The 19,690-nt window shown below is 52.3% G+C and overlaps 3 protein-coding genes across 9 annotated transcripts in view; 2 read left to right on the top strand and 1 right to left on the bottom strand.

The window, feature by feature from the left end:
• IPPK (inositol-pentakisphosphate 2-kinase) overlaps window positions 1–17,859 on the top strand; it is a 43,920-nt gene extending 26,061 nt beyond the window's left edge. For 2 of the 5 annotated variants that reach the window (XM_073228887.1, XM_073228884.1), the window contains 8 exons: window positions 1,668–1,726; window positions 2,035–2,107; window positions 4,753–5,032; window positions 6,688–6,838; window positions 7,229–7,331; window positions 13,389–13,468; window positions 15,324–16,234; window positions 16,581–16,715. In XM_073228887.1, coding sequence (XP_073084988.1) covers window positions 1,668–1,726; window positions 2,035–2,107; window positions 4,753–5,032; window positions 6,688–6,838; window positions 7,229–7,331; window positions 13,389–13,468; window positions 15,324–15,546 — 969 coding nt within the window. In that variant the 3' untranslated portion in view covers window positions 15,547–16,234; window positions 16,581–16,715. Of the gene's footprint in view, window positions 1–1,667; window positions 1,727–2,034; window positions 2,108–4,752; window positions 5,033–6,687; window positions 6,839–7,228; window positions 7,332–13,388; window positions 13,469–14,115; window positions 14,267–15,323; window positions 16,518–16,580; window positions 16,716–17,385 lie in introns of those variants that run through there. The other 3 variants (XM_073228886.1, XM_073228888.1, XM_073228885.1) reach the window with 3 other exon arrangements.
• Window positions 17,412–19,690, bottom strand: part of CENPP (centromere protein P) — a 274,606-nt gene continuing 272,327 nt past the window's right edge. Inside the window, exons 6-8 of the mRNA XM_036991366.2 lie at window positions 18,923–19,002; window positions 17,914–18,005; window positions 17,412–17,564 (exon numbers count right to left, since the gene is read on the bottom strand). Coding sequence (XP_036847261.2) covers window positions 17,422–17,564; window positions 17,914–18,005; window positions 18,923–19,002 — 315 coding nt within the window. The 3' untranslated portion in view covers window positions 17,412–17,421. The remainder of the gene's footprint in view (window positions 17,565–17,913; window positions 18,006–18,922; window positions 19,003–19,690) is intronic.
• The window catches only part of ECM2 (extracellular matrix protein 2), an 87,799-nt gene continuing 86,128 nt past the window's right edge, over window positions 18,020–19,690 (top strand). For all 3 annotated transcript variants that reach the window (XM_036991365.2, XM_036991363.2, XM_073228883.1), the window contains exon 1: window positions 18,020–18,803. In XM_036991365.2, coding sequence (XP_036847260.2) covers window positions 18,736–18,803 — 68 coding nt within the window. In that variant the 5' untranslated portion in view covers window positions 18,020–18,735. The remainder of the gene's footprint in view (window positions 18,804–19,690) is intronic.

Below are 19,690 nucleotides of genomic sequence, written 5' to 3'. Positions count from 1 at the left end.
ATGCCTGGGATATGCTGGAGCTTTTCAGAGCCTTGCGTACCTCTCATTCCTCAGCCTTTTCTGTTTGGCTCTGAGTTGGTCTATTGTTTGCCACAATTGTTATTCAGTATCTCAGGCAGCCATGAAGTTAAACAATTGCCTCTGGTTACTTTTTTACAAATGCTCCTGGGTGGGGAATACCCCTTTGGCACCTGGTAAGCTTGGAGTTTGGTCAGTGAAGATGGGAAGCAAAGAAAGTCAGATATGACCATTCTCTGGGAAAGAGGCTTTGGAAAGCCCTCCCAGGTTCCCTCTGGCAGCTGCCAGGCTTCTGCTTTTGCCATGAGTGAGTTTGTTGGTTTTCAGGGTTCACTTGGAGAGGAAGTGGGACTGGTTTTAAAAGTGCCATGAAGCTTGCTTTTCCTACTTAGATTTGGCTGTTTTCTTGAGTAAATCCTCCCCAGATTGTTGTCAGCCTTTGGTTAATTTTTGAGTTCTGGAAATTTTGATTCTGACAAATTTTCCCATTTTCTCATTGCTGTGATACAGTGGAGGAGGTTCTGTAACCTTGTAGGTCCTTAGGGGAAAAAGGTCCATGAGCCATCTGCTGTTAAAAGACAGTTTCCATGGTCACCAGCCATTTTTAACATACTTAATGGGTTTTTAAAAACTGCTTTTATTATGAAGCAATATTTGCTTGTTTAACTGATAAAATATGGAAGTGTATGCATTAGGTCACCTGCCTGCATGAGATAACATGTCCATTTTTATGTCCTTCCTGGCTTCTTCCTGTGCCACCACGACATACATGTTGGCCAAGTGGGCACAAGGCAATGCCCTTCCCTGTGGTCTGAGATGTGCCCATGTGCAAAGCATTCTTACCATATGTAATTGTTCTGTTCTTCGCTTCTTTCACTTAAATAGAGCTAGAGGACTGTTGGTTGTTATGTCCTTCAAGGCTTTTCCAGCTCATGTTTGCATACATACACGTACCATGTATGTTTGTGTTCAGTTTTTTGAGCAAAAGTGACATCATTTTCAGTTCTGCTTTTCCCCTTCCCCTTGGATCACACTTTGTGATTTCCAGCTCAGCTCTTTCCATTCATGGCTGCATATCCTTCATTCATTCGGCACGTGGCTTCCCTGGTCCTGGAGAGCAGTGTCCATGAGAGTGGGCGTGCTGTGCTTCACGCAGTGGGTTCCAGAGCTCGCTCCTGTGGTCAGGCTGCGGTGAACGGCCTTGCCTTGCTCCTTCCTCATCGATGTACCCAGTCAGGGGACACTTACATGTAAAATTTTGATGGAAACCAGCAAGTTGCCTTTCAGAAATGTTGTGCCAATTTATCTCTCACCAACGTGAAATTACTTGTTAGCCACACTCTCCCCTTCCTGGATATTGTAGTTTTAAAGATTTGTTCATCTGATTACCAGAATTCAACCACATCATTTTGAAGGGAGCTGCTTTCCTTCTCCCATGGGGGAGCAGATACATGAGGCTCGCAGGAGGGCCAAAGTCTCCTGGGGTAGGAGCCAGACGCCCACCCTCCCTGCTGGTGATGTGCACTCAGAGGGCCCAGCATTTGCTGGATCACCTGTCACCTCACAGTCACTCTGGCTGTCCTGTGAGCTGGAGTTGCCCTGTGCTGCCCAAAGCAAGTCATTGACACCACCGGGTGGTTTCTTAACAGGTGGCGACTGGGAAGTGGCAGCAGATAAGTAAATACTGTCCCCTCGATCTCTACTCAGGGTAAGAGAGCCCTGCTCCTTTGTCCCTAGAGCTGCCTTCCCTGTAGATGAGGGTGGTAGAGGTGATCTGTGAGTGGGGGCTGCTTATCCACAGACTGTCAGGGTTCTTGCCATAGGTTCCTGCAGGTTCTCTGTGGGTGGAGGGCAGGTGGGACTGGGGGTGTCCGTGAGGAGGGCTGGGGAGAATGTGGCTCCTTAAGCCATGAAGCTCAGGGACCTCATGGGGCCACTCCCAGGTACTTCCCCTGAGCCATGGGCAGGTGGCTGCAAAGACTACCTGTGATTCTGTCAATAACACTTCCCCTCTAGAAACAAACAGAGAATGCACTTTGCCCTGAAAAGCTTGTTGCAGGAGGCACAGAACAACTTGAAGATATTTAAGGTAAGAGTCGCTCTGGTTCACCACACTTTTGGGGTGGGGCTGGCAGGTGTCTGAACACGCCCACACACCTCTGGTCCTGATGGGGCTCTGTGACCTCATGGACAAGGATGTCGCAGACAGGCTGCCTTGGCAAGCCCTTTGGGTCCTTTTCCCAAGCCTCACTCCACAGGACAGCAGCCTGTAACCTGGGGTGTGTGATATCATGTCCCTGGCCACTGGGGAGTCTGGGTGGGGTCCCTTGGCGGCTGACTCTGATTCTGGGTGAGGAGGTCCCTGAAGGTTTCAGGCTGCATCTTGGTGGCCTGTGCAGTCGAGGCAGGGGGTCTGGAGGGTGTGCTTTTGCTATATTTGAAAGATCTCTGTCAGTGAGCAAGTTCTCAACAGTCCCTGGTGCCATTCCTTGGCGTCCTGGCTGCTGGAAGGGATCCACACGCGAAGCATTGCCATCTGGCATGGGCATCTTTGGCTGCCTCATTGCCACTATGGCTGGCACCCTGACTGGCTGCTGAGCCTGTGGTTCCCCAGCCTGCCTGCTGTGACCGAGTTGGGTGTGTTGGGGGAGGCATGGCAGAGAGTGTGGGGAGAGGAGAGCAGGCCTGGTCTGTGTCGGACATGTGCCCCGAGGTCCTCGTCACCCTCCTCCTCGCCTCTGCCTGGTTCAGCTCCTGTGCTGTCCCGTTGAAGTGTGACAGTGTGAGTTCGCAACAGGCTCCAGGCCTGGACTGGTGTGGACACCAAGAGGTGGAGCCTGGACAGCCTTGAGCAGTAGGTCCTGCCCGATGGGGTGGGCCTGCCCTGCACACCGGGCCCCTCAGAGAGGGGGGAGCCTGGTTTTGACTGGCTTACCCCATCTGTCTCTACTTCCTGAATCTAGAAAAGGAGGATGTGTTTCAAAGTCACTTTTTATTTTTAATTCATATAAAGACTTTAGGATTTTATATTTAAATCCTTAAGATAGATTCCGTTTTCTCTGGGGATTTATTTGGAACCTATAGTGAGGCTGGTGTTTTGTCCCAACTGAACCCTGTTTGGAAGATGGGGGGGTGAGTCTGGGTCTGCCGGCTGGGCTGCCCTGTCCCTCGAGACTGATAGGCCTGGATGCCTGCCGCTCTGTCGCCACCAGCATGAGAAAAGGCCGGGAGCAGTCTGGAGGTTGAAAAGTGGCTTGGTGATGCCTGTGCAGGCGGTGCTCTGGGGAGTGTTACTCACTGGCCGGCAGGCCTGGTCTGAGGCTCTGGTAGGCTGAGACTTTCTGGGTCACATTGTGCCACTTTGTGTTGATGGATCCTTCTTATCTGCCTAGTGGTGCTCACGAGACACATGGGTGGCTGTGGAGCTTGGGATGATGGCTCTCCAACTGAATGTACCAGACCTTTGAATGCCTGTCTACCTGGACTTCAGACGCTGGGAGAGGAGGCCTCCCTCTGTCCAGCGCTCACTCCCACTAGTGGAGCCCTGGCCCCACCTCCTGGCTGCAGCCTGAGGTGCTGGCCTTGCTGGGCACTTGGTCTTGGCCTGCTTTCCCCTGGGGGTCCTGCTTCCCCTTGCTGGGCACACCCCAAAACTGTGAGGCTCCCTCAGAGTCAGTGTCCCCTTGTGGCTTCTCCTGCACACCCACGTTTGTGAGCTCTGCCAGGGATCCCAGGGCCTCCCTAAGGAGGGGCACCCTGTTCCCCTCTTGTTGTAATGCACTGACTCCCATCTGCCTCTGGGGGCAGAGCAGGACTGTCTTGGGTATTACCTATTCTGCATGACAGCTGCCATGTCACCTCCTGTGGCCTGGCTCCTGCTCCCTCTGGAGGCTGTGTTCACACTGAAGGCCTGCGGGGGCCAGGAGCTGCTCCTGGATGGCGCCCCCATGGCCATTGGCAGGAGGCCTTAGTTGCTGGCCACTTGGGCTCCCTCAGGCTGCTCGACATGGCCACAGGACCTTTTAACTTAACCTTGCAGGATGTGCTGTTGCTCCGCTCTGTTCTGTTGGTCACGCAGACCAGACCTCTGGTGTGGAGGGAACTATGCTGTGTGTCAAGGCATGTGGGTCCTTGAGGGCCATCCCTCCCCTGGGGTCAGCTGCTGCCCAGGGCTGTGGGTCTCCCCCAGACACACATACCCTGGTAAAAATCAGAGCTGTGCCCACTGGGTGCTGCTGCCTGCGGCCCTGGGAACATGGGTGCTGGAGGGTGTTTCTTTGCTGGACTTGGGTTTAGGAGGCACTAGTGATGCTGACGGCCTCACCTCTGCTGGCAGGAGCCTGCCTCCGAGGACAGAAGCCCTCTTGGTGTTGGCAGCCGGCAGAGCTCCACACTGGCCGAGGTTGCCTGCTCAGGGTCAGACTGATGTGGTTGGTCCCTCAGCACCATGTCCTGCGGCCCCTTGAGGAATGGGCGGGGTGCTGGGGAGCCTTGGGCCAGTTTGCCTCGAGCCTAATGTGCTGTGTTCTGCACTGAAGGTTTCTGAGAACTTTCCTTCTTTTCACATTTCCATGGGCTTTGTCTCTTGGTGGGTGGCATCGGGTGTGGGGATGGCTTCCCTGGAGAGTGCAGCAGGCACGGTGAGCATCAGGGCCCCTCTGCCTGCCTGTGGGTGAGCAGCGGGCTTCCAGCAGCCTGTTGGAGGTGACTTCCCTGTCTCTCTCCTGCCTGAAGAACGGTGAGCTGATTTATGGCTGCAGAGACGTGTGCAGCCCTGTGGCTGATTGGAGCGAGCTGGCCCACCATCTGAAGCCGTTCTTCTTCCCATCCAACGGCCTGGCCAGCGGGCCCCACTGTACACGGGCTGTGATCCGGGAGCTGGTGCACGTCATCACGCGGGTGCTGCTGAGTGGCTCGGACAGGGGCAGGGCAGGTGTGCTGCGGCGGGGGCCCAGCCCCCGGGGCCCGCACGTCTGTGAGGCCAGCCCTTTCAGCAGAAGCCTGCGGTGCCAAGGTAGGCCAGGCTGGGCTGGGGTGGTAGAGCCTATGGCATGTCTTGCCAGACCTCGCAGAGCTTCTGTGGGAGCAGCCTGGGTGCCTCGGGGCTCCCAGTGCTGGGCCTGCTGCCATCAGCCTTGGGAGGGGAGATCCCTTCACGCCTTTTTATCTGGGTTTCTAAACCATGGCTCATGGTTGGGCATGGGGCTTTCCCCCAGCAGTGCCTAGGGTCTGTGTGACCTCCGTGGGGCGCTGTGTGCTCCCACCATTGGTCCCTTCTCCTCATTGCCACTCTGGGGGTTGTCCTTGGCCTGGTCCTTAGGTGGAGAACTGAAACCTAGAACGTTGGGAGTCCTCCAGTGTGAGGCCCCTGGGGCCAGGGTGGCCCAACAGATGGCAGTTTGCAGACAGGCATGACCACAGGTCTGTGGCTACATCCTCAGACCTGCTGGAGGGCCGGCTGTGACTTGGTGGCTGTCATGCTTGGAAGTGGCCCAATGTCTGGTTTGGGCTTTTTCTGTGACTGCTCACGGGTCACGTGGTTGCCCACTGGCAGCCCCACCACACACTCAGGTCTGTGGCATATGGAGCCACATCTATTAACTTATTTTGGGGGTTGACTAGGGAGGCTCAGTCTATTCTGGGTTTGGGCTGCAGACGCCTGTGGTCTCTGAGGACCCCCTGCAGATGGCCATGGGGATATGATGAAGGATAGGGAAGACAGCCCTGCTCCTGTGTTTTGTAGGCCTGTTGTTTATGCTGCGTGATTGTCCAGGTGCAATTCTCCCTAGACCTGTCCCCCAGGCCCGGTTTTTCTTAGCACAAATGAATCCTGTGGGTTTTTCTCTGGTGCCAGAGTGAAACTGATCATTTCAGAAAGTTCTGGTGAGGTTATGCCCACACTGGGTGCCTCTTCCCGTAAGCAGAGGCAGCCTGCTGGGGGGACATGATGGACACTGGTTACTGTATTGTGGGTCTTCCAGACCTTCCCAGGCATGCATGCATGACCCGTGGGACCTCCAGTCTTAATACAAGATCACGATCCACTTACCATTCTGTAACCTACTGTTTTTGCCTAGTTAGCACAAATCTGTATCTACATCAGCAAATGTGTTTTTGGACTTTTATTGGCCACGAGGTAGGTATCCACTGTGTGGGTGGCCTCTAGTTTAACAAATCCCCTCCAGCTGGGCCTGTGCACTTTTACTCTTTCTGTAGTGGCCACACATACCCTGCCAGCAGTGGGAGGTCAGTGGTCAGAGCACACGACTGCACATGGCCATGGCTGCCCCTCAAAGGGTGGGAGTGGGCTGGGACCCCTATCTCCCCAGCCCCCCAGCCCTGGTCACAGCAGGAACCTGAGAATGGGTGTGTACAGAGTCTCTGCAAGAGCAGCTCCATGCTGTGCTGCCCACCCTGGTGTGGGGTGCCTCTGGGCTCCACAGGCACGGCCTCACAGACTTGGGAGGCGTTGGCATGGTCGTTTAGGTTTTGTGCCTTGTTATTAAAACAGGGCCATCTCTTCACTTGGTCTGGCCTGGTGGGATGGAAGCTGCAGGAGCAAAAGGCACAGAGTGACTCGCAGGCCCAACCGCTCCGTGAGGCGGGTGTGGCCTACGCACCTTCTTCATCCTGACAGTAACCTCTCATTCTCCCTGATGTTCTTGGTAGGAAAAATCCCCCCGGAGCGCTCGGGGTTACCGAAGGACTGTCTTCTGTACAAAACCCTCCAGGTGCAGATGTTGGACATGCTGGACATCGAGGGCCTCTACCCTCTGTACCGGCGGGTGGAGCGGTACCTGGAGGAATTTCCGGAGGAGAGGTGAGGCCTGGCATGGTGTCCTGCCCCCGACGCCAGCCTGGTGGGGTTCAGAGCCTCTCCGCCCTGAGTTCACTTCTGATTTCTAGAGAAGCAAGGCAGGCTGCTCTGGAAACCTGAGCCCCGTCTTGGGTTGGCTGAGCCTGCAGGGGGCAGTGCTGCTCCGTGCTGTCGGCCTCCCTGGCCCTGCCCTTCCTCCGTCCCTGGCCCTGACCCCAAATGGGAGACATGCTGCCAGGGGTCAGGTCTTGCAAGTCTTATTTTAACCCTGACACCCAGGGCCGAGTTTAGTGTCAGGAGGAGGTGGGCCCCTCAGATGTAGTGTGGGTGCTAGCATTTAAAGAATGGGCTCCAGGCAGCTCTGCCATCCTGTCTTCTGTGCTCCCCCTCCAGAAAAGCGCTGCAAATAGACGGGCCGTATGATGGAGCATTCTACCAGAAGCTACTTGACCTTTCCACCGAGGATGATGGGACCCTGGCCTTTGCGCTGACGAAGGTGGGGCACCCTTCTGGGACCTGCCGCAGCCCAAAACTCTGAGCTGGACTCTGGCCTTTCTCAAATGGTGTCATCTCACTGCTTACCCTGAGCTACAGCAGAGAAGGTGCTCCGTGATGGGCTGGGCAGGTGTGGCTACATCACCTGAGCTCTTAGGGATGACTCTCTCTAATGCCAGAGTCCAGGGCTGCTCTTCCACACATCCCTCTCCCACAATGGCTGTGTGTTTCCTTCCCCAAAACTCAGGCTGAGGGTCAGCCTGGGAGATTCTCAGGGCAGGGCCTCTTCCTGTTCCTCTGGTTCTGTGAGCTTGGACAGGAGAAAATGCACATCTTTGTTTCCATTCTTCTAATTGAAATTAGTGGCCCATCTGTCACAGACATGGTCAGCAGGACCTCCACTTGGCTTCTGGGAGAGAGCAGGTCTTTTCATGACACACAGTCATGACCGAGCCACTCACGAAGCCTGCATATCCATCACCCCTGGGGTTTTATTACATAGTACTACTAATACTATGTAATTTGTTTTTAAAAATATTTTGGTATTTGACAGGGTCACTTTGTTCTTGAGTTTATGCATCTAAAAAAATCATCCCCAGGCTTCACTGGGCTGTCAAAGGTTTGCTGGCTGCTGATGCAGCGCAAGGGACCCTGTAGAGAGAGTACAGGGATGAAAGGCAGGACACCGAGCCGTGGGCCCACCTGCTGGGCCCTCGTGTCTGGGTCCCGGTGGCCAGATCCTCACAATCATCTCTGGCCCAGGTCGGCTGCTCACCTCCTGCAGCTGCTGGGTTTTCTGGGACCAGTACCCTGAGGGCCCCTCTGAAGTGGTCTGTGGGGAAACGGTGCAGGTGGTGAGAGAAGCTGCGTGCAGTCTCTGACCTGTGCCGTGTGCCCTGGGGGGGGCATTAGTTCAGGGGTAAGTCACAGCAGTGCTTCTTCAATAGAAGAAACATGGGACTTTACTCCTTTTATGTATATTTCTATATTTTTCAAAATTTCTAAGGAAGGCTGGATTAATTTTTTTTTTTTTTTTGGTCTCATTCATGTGTAGCGTGATTTTGTTAGAGACTGAAGCAATCATTACACGGTTCCAGAATGACTAAGATAAGTTTGCTGGGACAACATGGAGACTCTCTGTGTGGTGGGTAGGCTGTGCAGTGGCTTCCTACACACCCACAGCCAGCATCGCACAGAGACGGGCAGGGAGGCCTGATCAGATGCGCCTGGGACTGTCTGCAGCCCCGTCTTGTCAGCTGGAAGCCACACATGCCTGTGTCTGACAACAGGTGTCCTGGAATAGGCTCCATGGGCCAGACACTCCGGGGAGCTTGGGGATGACAGCCAGCCCCAGGTCACAGCCCAGGGTGTGTGGGATGCCCTCACAGGACCAAGATGAGTGGTTGCTGTGGGCTCTGGAGGAGGTGAAGAGGATGTGAAGGGAAGGATGGAAGAGGAAGGAGGGAAGAGGAGGTGAAGAGGATCACATGTGTGTGATCCTCTGCGTGCCATTTGAGGGATGTCCACATTTTATGTGGAATGTGCCAGCCCACACTTAAGGTGGTGTGCCTTGAGGTTTCCTGGTTGGAATGCTGGGCTTACCTCTTTGTTGTAGGGAGTCAGGTTCTAGTAGTTGGGGTCTGAGGAGGGTGGTGAAGTGAAGCTGGGAAGCAGGCCAAGAATGAGCCAAGGATTACTGGAGTTCCTTTGTGAATAGTATTTATCTTATTGGGCCTGTGCATCTGATGACAGGAGGGGATGTGTCTGTTTTGAGCTGGTGTCTGCAGCCCTGAGTGGCTCTGGCTTCTGCCATCCAGGCTGTGCAGCAGGGTGAGTTGGCACACCCTCCCACAGAGGTCTGCCGGCACCTGCTTCCTCTGCCGTCACAACCCCAGACAGCCACCAGCAGCAGATGGGTGCACTGTGTCCCAGAGAAACATGTACAAAGACTGGGCAGGCTGGACCCAGCCCCACCAGCAGTTTGCTGACTTCTGTTCACTTCTGCGCGTGAGGTTTTACACCCCATGTTTTGCTCTGTTGGTTCAGTGAACACTGGTTCAGTTTGAACGGGTGTATTTAAAGTCTGACCTAATATCCTGCCCAGTTTCTCTCCCAGCTTACTTGCAGTTATGGTCTGGCATGTGGTCTGGCATATGGTACAGCTTATTAGATTTGGGTTTCCTTTTTGGCTATTATGAATAATGCTGCTATAAATATTTGTGTACAGATTTTTGTGTGGACATGTTTTCTTGGGTAATACCTAGGAGTGGAATTGCTGGGTCACATGGTAACTGATGTTTAACTTTTGGAGGAACTGCTGCCAGACTATTTTCCAAAGTGTCTGCATCATTTCATGTTTGATGTCTCCTTGTCTTCCACAGCACTTACTTGTCCTTGTGGCTTTGGCCATCCTAGTGGGTGTGAAGTGTTATCTCATTGACTTTGATTTGCATTCCCCTAATGACTGAAAGCATTTTTCATGTGCTTGTTGCCCACTTGTATTCCTTCTTTAGAGAAATATCTATTCATATCCTTTGACCACTTTTTAATTATCCTACTTGTCTTGTTGAATTCTAAGCATTGTGTATGTTGTGGACAGTGGGGCCCCTAAGAGGTGTATGACTTGCAGATATTTTCTTCCATTTTTTTCAGATGTCTTTTTCACTTTTTGATAATGTCCTTTGATGCAAAAATGTTTTTAAGTTTTGTGAGTTCCAATTTTTCTTTTTGTTGTTGTTCATGTTTTTGGTGTCATATCTAAGAATTCAAAGCTAAATCCAAGGTCATAAATATTTTCTCGTTCTAAGAATTTAAAAATTTCAGCTTTTACATTTAATTCTTTGATCCATTTTCAGTTAATTACTGCATGGTATTTGAGGTAGGGGCTCAACTTCCTTCTTTGCCTGTGGAAACCCATTTGTTGAGGAAGGTACTTTTCCCCATTGACTGGTCTTGGCGCCCTGGTGGAAGGTCAATTGGCCATCACTGTGTGGGCTTATTTCTGGGTGCTTAGTTGTGTTCCACTGATCTGTGTGTCTGTACTTGTGCTCTACCATGTCTTGGTTACTCTTGTTTTGTTTTTTCAGCAAGTTTTGAAATTGGAAAGTCTAAGTTCTCCAACTTTGTTGCTCTTTTTCAAGATTGTTTTGGCTGTTGGGAGCCCCTTGTAATTCCATATGAATTTTAGAATCAGCTTGCCAGTTCCTGCAAAGGCAGCTGGGATTGTGATGAGGATTATGGTGAATTTGTAGATCACTTTGGGTAGTTTGGCCATCTTAACAGTTGTTAAGTTTTTCAATTTATTAACTTGGGGTACTTTTCCATTTATTTAGATCTTTGTTCTTCTTTCAGTAGCCCTGTACAGTGTTCAGAGAATATATTTTCTACTTTAAGTTTATTCTTGAATGTTTTGTACTTTTTGATGCTGTTATAAATGGAGTTTTCTTCCATTTTCAGATTTATTATTGCAAGTATATAGAAATACAGTTGGGTTTTGTATATTGATCTTGTATTCTGTAACCTTGCTGAATTTATTAGTTCTAATAGATTTTAGTAGATTCCTTAGGATTCTCTCTATCTAAGATCATTATTGGATAGACATAGTTTTACTTCTTCCTTTAAAAACTTGAACATCTTTTATGTCTTCTCCTTGCATAATATCCCTCGCTAGACATTAGTACAATGTTGAATAGGAGTGGCAAGAGCAGACATCCCTGCCTTTTGTTCCTGGTCTTACTGGGACACCAGTCTTTCATTGTTATATATATCATGTTAGCTGCATTTTTTTTTTACACATTTATGGCTTAATTTAATCTCACAACAACATTATGCATGAGGTATTTTTTTTTATATCATTGATCTACAATTACATGAAGAACATTATGTTTACTAGGCTCCCCCCTTCACCAAGTCCCCCCCACCCCACCCCATTACAGTCACTGTCCATCAGCGTAGTAAGATGCTGTAGAATCACTACTTATCTTCTCTGTGTTGCACAGCCCGCCCTGTGCCCCCTCCACATGTTAGCTGCATTTTTTGTAGACATCTTTTGTCAGGTTGAAAAAGCTCCCTTCTCTTCCTAATTTGTTGAGTGTTTCTTTCATTGAAGTATATTTTTTGTTTTTTGTTTTTACCTATCTTCCAGTGTAGTTTCTTCAGCTTTTTCTAATCTGATGTTAAATTTATCTGTTGAACTCATAATACTGATTTTGTACTTTTTAGTTCTAGGATGAGTCTCCAGTCTCCTCAATTTTATCATCTGTTCTTTCAGCAGAGCAGGTTGTTGTGTCTGGTGCATCCAGCAGCCAGAGCCCAATTGCTTCTCTTTCTTCTGTTGTAAATTGTTGGGTTTTTGCTGGTTTTCATTCATATCATCTTGTTTTGTGCCTGGATTTTTTCTGCTATGTGTCAGAAATTGTTATTTGTTCAGTTCTTTTGGAAATAATAGGATGATACCTTCTTCTAGAGAGAATGTTAGGTTTGCTTCTGCCAGGGCCTGGGACACACAAGGATGCTGGGGTCATCTTAATCTGGATTTGGTGACAACTCTTTGAAGCAGAGCTGCAGCTTCTCACTCGGCCTTGAGGTACATCGCTTTGGGTAGTAACTTGAAGAGGGGGCACATCCAGGTTATTTGTCCCCATGACTCTGGAGGTTGGTTCAGGTGCCTTTCAGCTGACCTTCCAGAATTGTCATGACCCTTCCTGGGCAGAAAAGACCCAAGCATCTTTGTCTTCCCCCTGCTCTTATTAGCTTTGCCTTTAAAACACATTTTCAATATTTTGTGCAGGTTTTTCTCATTGTCCTCAGCAGCTGGCCCCAGTGACACAGCCCAGCATTACTCATAAAGGATGTGCAGCCTTCCTTCCTATGATAGAGACAGATATTTAGAGCTGTGCCCCTCTAGTAAATGAAAAATAGTTGTTATAATTTGCATTTCCTTTAAAGTTGAGCATCTTTTCTTATATTTATTGGCTGTTTTTCTCTGTCAGTTCATTTGGTCCATATTATTTCCATAGTGACTGAGAGCGCTTCCTGCGTTCTTGATGCTGGTCACCTGCTGTGGCTGCAGGTACTTGTCCCTTCTCATTTGAGTTGTGACTATCACATAAAAGCTTTTAATTTTTAGGTGTCCAAATCTATCAGTCTTTTATGGATTCTGAGTTTTGTGTCTTGCAGATTAGGACATAAATATTTTATACTTTTTTATTACTTAATCTCTTTAATGTTTGAGTATTTTGTGAAATACCTGATTTCTTAGCTAAATGGATCGAGTGTGAGGAGGGAGCTGCTGGTCCCTCCTTGGCAGCCCTGAGGCGACTGTGGGTTCCTGGCCCTGTCCTGGCTGAGGGTGTTTTCTCAGGCAGCCCTCTTCACGTGCTGTGGGGAGGGATGGCCAGGGAGGGGTGAGAGGCTGTGACCACAGTACTGAGGCCCACTTCCTTTTCTGTGGCAGTAAGAGCTAGTTAGTCCAGGAGATTCGGTGAGGAAAGGGGAGAGTGCCCCAAGTTCCACACAGAGGGGACCATCTTTCTGGATCTCTCCCTGTGTGTGCCACTCGTGAGTTGGACACCGTGTGCTGAGTCGGCGGCCTCAGTGGGTGTTGCTCCAGGCCTTTGTATACTGGTCTGCATGCACTTGCAGCAGTGTCTGGTTTGCTTGTCCACAAATGGGGCTGTCTGCCGTGCCATGCGTGGGGTTGCCCATGGCATCTGTGTCAGTGCTCAGTGTGAGGCAGAGGGACCTTGGGTTGCCCTAGGCAGGGCCTCGGTGCACGTCTGTGCCACCGCTGGAGGTGTGGGGTGATGCTGATGTGGCAGGGCTGCCCTGGGGCTGAGGCAGAGCCTCTCCCAAGGCAGGCTTGGCGTGGGCTTCAGTGGAGAGAGGCTGAGGCCCGGGGCTCAGCGCTGGGTCTGCAGGCTGCTCGCCGTGACAGGGCAGAGGTAGGGCTGGTCTCTGAGGAGCCCACTGGCTTGCGGCCTCCTCATGCCCCCCTCCTTCCAGAGCTCCGGCTCCAAGCAGCATGTGGGGCGGTGCTGAGCCGACCTCCCTCCCACAGGTGCAGCAGTACCGGGTGTCCATGACTGCCAAGGACTGCTCCATCATGATTGCGCTGTCACCGTGTCTGCAGGACGCAAGGTGAGGTGCCTGTGCTGCATAAAGTCTCCCTGGTCTAGCAGGAGGTATGGGTTCATGACCCCCTCACCCTGCCAATATTTATGGGGGCCCTGCAGGGTCACATTCCCTAGCAGGCCCACCTCCAGGTCCCGTGATATCAGGACCTGTTTCTGGTAGCTCATAAATCAGTCAGAAAGACATTAACAGAATAATTCAAAAGGATTGTTCTGTTAAATTGAAGATTACTCTTATCTCCTAAGGAAGTACCCCAAGGATTAAGAAGCAGCTTGGTCCCTTTCCCTCAAGGAAAGCCCCAGGCTCTCCCATGCCCTCTGCCAGGTCCTGAGGGCCTCCCAACCATCACCTGCCCTTCTCCATTTGCAGCATGTCTCCTTGGATGTTGCTGTTCACGAGGCCCCAGCTGCCTCTCTCTAGGAGTTCAGGAATACTGATACTCTCAGGAACTGAGTGGTATCCTCAGCAGGCCTCAGGGGTGCCAAACCCCACACATAGCCCTTGTGGAATATTCCTCATCTTCTGATGTGTTCCTGGGTCATGATGACCTTGTCACTGGCTGCCAGCCTCCTGTTTTTCTGATGCTTTTTCTGGATGTTCTCTGGAACATTCCCAAAAGTTCTGCAAGCACAGAACTCTCCATTTCCTTACAGGAAACACAGGGCATAACAAGCACAGAAAAGGTGGTCTTTTTGGCTGAGGACTTCTGTGGTCCCCTAGGAAAGTGCCCCAGTGCTCAGTGAGGCATCATCACCTGCTGGACCTGATGGGAGAAGCCATGGGTCCTTCCCCCTTCTGAAGCAGGTACAGGCAGAATATAGGACTGGGGCAGTGCTGATATACTGGGACAGGCATGATGACACATGGCCAGGAACTTGTGATGCAGGGGGCACCTCCAGGGCAGAGAAGCATCTTAGAGCTGGGCCCTGGGCCTCGGAACTGGAGGTCAGCAGGGGTGGCCTTGGGAATCTGTTGATTCCTTGTTCTCGTTGTCTCCTTGGATGCTGGCTCTGATAGAAGAAATCGAGGTATCCCTTAAAATGTCACCCTGACAGGTGTTGGAGTCACAGGCTGTCCCAGCCCAGCAGTGAGGAGCTTGGGCTTCAGGCCCCGGGCCCCAAGAGTGGGACTCGGAATCAAAACCGTAATAGTAACTGTTCTCTTCTGTTCAGAGGGCGTAGCTAAGACCCCGGCTGCTGAACTAGGGGCTCATTTCCTACAAACAGCAGGTCAGACCAGAACTGAGTGAGAATCTAGGCCTGGATCAGCTCCATCAAATGGAACATGGTCATCAGCTTCCCTCTCCCAGATGGAGCTTTTGGAGTTGTTTTGTTTTGTTTTTAATGATTCTAAATCTAGAAGAGTAGTGAGCACAGGGAAACCAGGTGTTCCCAGTACTGCCTTCGGACTGGGCTGAGCTCATGTGTCTGAAACCAGTCACTGGGTTACATACTAAGCACCTGAGAGCTAAGCAGTCTCATTGCAAGGTTAGTGTTATTCTGAAAGTGTCTTAGTTACAACTAATTGTCCATATTTTGTTATAAGCATGGGACTATTCCGATAGAAAACTCACAAAACTAAGCCCAAAGAAACAAAATCAAAACACTGAAGCTGGTTTGAGAGTAAAACAGGAAACCAGGCCCTTCCCAATGGGAGAATCCCATCCTGTATATCCAGCTATCTCCTGCTCTCCCTTTTTTTCTGGTTTTCTGCCCCATGGCTCACGATAAAGTGACTTCTTCAGTACCATGCACCCTGTGGAGGCACCTTATGGAAGCCTCTGCCTGGCATGGTGGGCAGGGTGCCCTGTGGAACTGGGCACTAGTACGGGCTGCCTCTTGAACCTGCTCTTTACTTCCAGCCATGAGCCAAGGCCGGTTGTGCCATCATCTGGGTCCCGGCTCGCCTTCTCTGTGTCAGTGCTTGACCTCGACCTTAAGCCCTACGACAGCATCCCTCACCAGTACAAATTGGATGGCAAGATCACCAGCCACTACTCCAAGGCCATGCGTGCTGAGGGTGCCATGCTGTCGGCGCGGTTCCAGGAAGGCGAGGATTGCACATTGGTTCTCCACAAGGTCTAGCTCCTCCCATGGTGTCCTGTGAGTTCAGTGGTGGCCTGTTTTGGCTGCAGGCTGTGTGTTTCTGCTTCAGCCCTGTTCAGTGGCCACCTTGGGTGCAGTTGGAGCCATGGGGATGCCTTCTGGCCATGTGATCCTGCTGCCCCCCTCCCCAGCTCTCAGCCAGTCTCTGATGCAGAAAGCTTCATTAGGAGACCAAGGTCTGGATCTCTGCCACCAGATGCTAACATAGGACACATGAATTGTTGCATTTGGACAGTTAAAATATGGAGCCCCCATGAGGTGCCTGGCTGCCCTCAGCCATCAGCACTTGCTGTCACGGGGTGGCTCAGGGCGGCAGTGCTGGGTCCCTGCTTAGTGCCATCTGCCCACTCAGGTGTGCCAGGAGCGCAGGAGCTGGTTGGGTGGACACCATTCAAGCAAGCACTGTTTTTTTGTCTTCTTGCTGAATGCTTTTCTCTCTGACTCAACAGAAGACCGGGGGTTCTTTCCAGCCAGGAACTGCTGCTGTGGAGGCCGGAGGCAGGGCCGCTCCTCTGGGATGCTGGCCCGGGGTGCCACATCCTACTCTGTGGAGCTGGCACCCACTCTCCCTGCCTCACAACCCTGTCCCCCTTTGAGCTGAGTGTTGTCCACGGCTTCAAGTGGTGCTGGGTGCCTCCCATGGCTGTCTGAGGTTCTGCTCCAGCAGGTGGGCGGCTCTTGGCTGGCACCAAGAGGGTGCTTGGGGGACCACCATGTATCCCGGCTGCTATGGAAATTGTTGGGAATTTTGGCTTCAGTTTTTTATTCTATGGTGGATTGTACAGATTATTTATATCATTATTTTGAGGGACTGATGAAGGCTTATTGTAATATAGTATTAGTGAAACAAAACTGTATGAAAATGCTATGTGAAAAATAATATTTTGCTGATTGTAAATTTTTGTGGGGAATTTTGTGATAACTTGAGAATTACACTTCTTTGAATCAAACCAGTTCTTCTGAAATTCATCGTCCATCCTGTCCTGGCCCTTAATTCTTACTTCTATGTGCAGAGATTCAGAGAGAGATGCTGGTGGCGAGGAGTCTGAGGTACCTGGTGGTCAATGGTTTTGGCCTGAGGTCAGTCCTGGTTGTTGGTCTGGGGTGAGAATAGGCTGCCTGGCACTGCAGTGCAGAGGACCCTGCCCCCACTGTGTGCATGGCTTCGGAACCCTGGCCCCTTGAAGAGGTGAGCTGGGCAGCCCCCCGGGCCGTCCTGGCTGGCTGGACCAGCCAGCATGCCTTGGTGGGAAGAGGTCACAGGTGACCCTGCCAGGGGGTCATGGCTGGGCCCCTCCCTGCTATATGTTCACTTCACTGAAACCTTGTTCTCCCTGAGTCTGAGGTAAGGGAAGCCCCGAGACTGGGGACTTGAACAAAAACTGTTTCTTCTGTGTGGAGGAGCCTTGGGAGCTGGGGCCCTGTGGGAAGGGGCTTACTGCATTTTTAAAGCTAAGGGTTTGGTGGAGGCCAAGCAGAGCGGATGTCAGGATTGCTGAGAAGCCCATGGGTACCAGCAGGAGCTCCTTTTCAGAGCAGGGGGCAAGGAGAGTAGCCATCACCTGGGGTGTCTGAGGAATGGTTAAGAAATGGGGACCCACTGGCAAGGGGCTTCCCAGAGTGGGGTGGCGAGGGGAGGGCTGGCCTCTGAGCCAGCTCTGCTGCCATTGCCTCAGGCTCGGTGTGGGGCAGGCGCAGCAATCCACATCCAAAGATGGATACCCACCCCTGTACTAGCTCAAAGGTTAAGCTTATTTTTAAAGTCAGTGTGTGTCAAATGGGTTGGCATTTTGTACTTAAATAGCTGTTTATTTCCAGTGCCCTGGCAGTTGATGTGCAGTGCACTGTAACCGCTCACTGTGTGGGGACCAGCCTTCCTCCTCTGCGCAGAGTGACTATCAGGCTCTCCAGAGCGGCCTCGATGCCCAGCGCGCCCAGTAGGGCTCGGAAGCTGACAGGAGCGGCTTCTATGATTCCGTTCTGGTCCAGCTCCAGGGCTGCAGAGGAGACAGACGGGATGAGAAACTTCCCCAAGACCCTCCCCACACCCTCCAGAGCCCTGAGGACCCTCCCCGTGCCCATTGGTACCCTGAGGGAAGGCCGGAGGGCTGTGTTGCAACTGTGAGCAAAGCTGGAGGCAGACAACGCCCCCATCCATCCAGCCCAGGAGGATCTCAGGGGAGCAGCACCCCTTGCATGTGCTTTTTGAGTGATTATTGGTAAAAATATTTTTAAAACCAATGTAAAAAGTGTGTACATCAACGAGATTTTTAATTCTTGCCACATACACCCAGATGATGCAGGTGGGTGCTGCTGACCCACCGCATGCCCCCACGCCTGGCCTACCTCGTTGTGGTACCCTGGGGAGCAGGTCCAACTTCGGCACGGCCCTCCCCTCGTCATCCACTTGTATCCTCCAGACAATCACTAATTCAAATCTGAAAGAAGGGAGATGCTGCTATGTGCCTGTGGAAATCTGGTCAGAAGGACAGGTACACAGCCCCTGTCTGTGGATGAGGATGCCTGCCCACTGGGCCTGCTGCCCATAGTGTGGCCAGTTCACCACGAGACACTTGGCATCACCGACAAACAGGAAACAGGGCTCGGTGCAGTAGGTGGATGGGTACCTGCTAGGGGAGCCCAGTAGGTAGGGCGGCAGGGGCAGAGCAGCTGGTGGGGCCTCTGAGAAGACTCGCAGTCACAGAGCAGTGCCTGCCCCTGAGCTGGGACCTCACTTTTGGGCATGTGCCTGCCCAGGGAAGCTGCTGCATGGTATGTGGGGTGTGAGCAAGAGTGACAGTGGGAAAGGGCCAGCAACCCAAATGCTGGAGACCTGAGGAGGCTGTGTGTACGTTTCCTGGGGGAGTGCAGCTTGTGAAGGCCACGCACCACTGCAGGTAGACTTAGGAATCATGCTGGGTGACAGAGGACCGAACCTGCCTAATAACAACACTGTTTTGAAGCTTGAAAATGAAACCACATATCTTCAAGGGCAACCGGGGATGGCCTCACTGCACGCGGTGCTGAGATGGTGAGGCCCCTCCCTATTCACTGGCTGCCCCAACCTTTCTTGAAGGAGGCCATCAGGATGGCTCTGCCTCTTCCCCCTGCCTCCGGCCCCCTGGAAGGCTATAGGGACCCAGTGTGCTGGCTCCTCCTGCAGCACGGATGGGCCACCTCTCCTCTCCACGGGCTGTCTCTGATGGGACTGCCAGACATTTCCAGGCACCAGCTGGGTAAGCTTACATTTGTCCTCTGCTATTTATAGCCTTGTCTTTAACGGGTGTGGCAGCCTGGGTGCTGGGGAAGGGCCTGGTCAGCAGGGACAGCCGGGCCTATGGGTGTCTGTACTCACTCTGGATGGCTGGTGCTCCGGACCCCCATGCAGGTGGAGGAGGCCCCCTCCGAGAGGTGCACAGCCTCTGGGTACTTGTCCTGTGGGGAGAAGTGGCAGTTACAGAGAAGCCAGGGCACAGACCCTAGTGGGACACCACTCACATTCCCTAAATGTCTCACAATCCCAGACCTGCTGTTTGCTGGTCCCACACAGCACAGTGGCACCACCGTTGTCCCTGCTCCTGCCTCCTGTGCTCACCGGCACTGCCCATTTTAGACTCTTCAGCTGCTGCAAGGCCTCCAGGCCTCCCATTCTACTGTCCCGATGGGTCCGTGGGCCCCAGCACCTGCCCCATCCCCTCCTCAGCCCCCTCCCCCCATCCTGTCTCCTTGGCTACCCTTTCGAGAACAGACGTGGGGCTGGGTGGCACAGGCTGCATGCACGAGCTCCACGGGACCTGTGTCTGGGGTCACTCTGAAAGCTGTTTCCTTCCCCTCCCCTCCCAGACCCCAGGGCTGACACTGAGGTCAGATGCAAGCTTGCTGCACCTCAGCCCAAAGCCAGCTGGCACGGTTTCTGAGCCCTGAGGACGGTGAGAGGACCCCGAAGACCAGGGCCAGGGGTGGCCCCGGGGAACCAAACCAGCTGTGTCAGATGAGGGCTTGTCACAGATTCTGAAGGGTCAGCCCACAGACTGGTGAGCTTGTGGCCAGCCTGAGGCCAGTGCTCCCAGACCAGTGTCAGAGACGCCCACAGAGCAAGAGCATGGCCAGACACCACGCTATT

The sequence above is a fragment of the Manis javanica genome, chromosome 2, assembly GCF_040802235.1.
Source record: "Manis javanica isolate MJ-LG chromosome 2, MJ_LKY, whole genome shotgun sequence".
NCBI classification, from domain to species: domain Eukaryota; kingdom Metazoa; phylum Chordata; class Mammalia; order Pholidota; family Manidae; genus Manis; species Manis javanica.
Note: the sequence above shows the minus strand (reverse complement) of the source record. Positions and strands in the feature narration are given on the sequence as shown.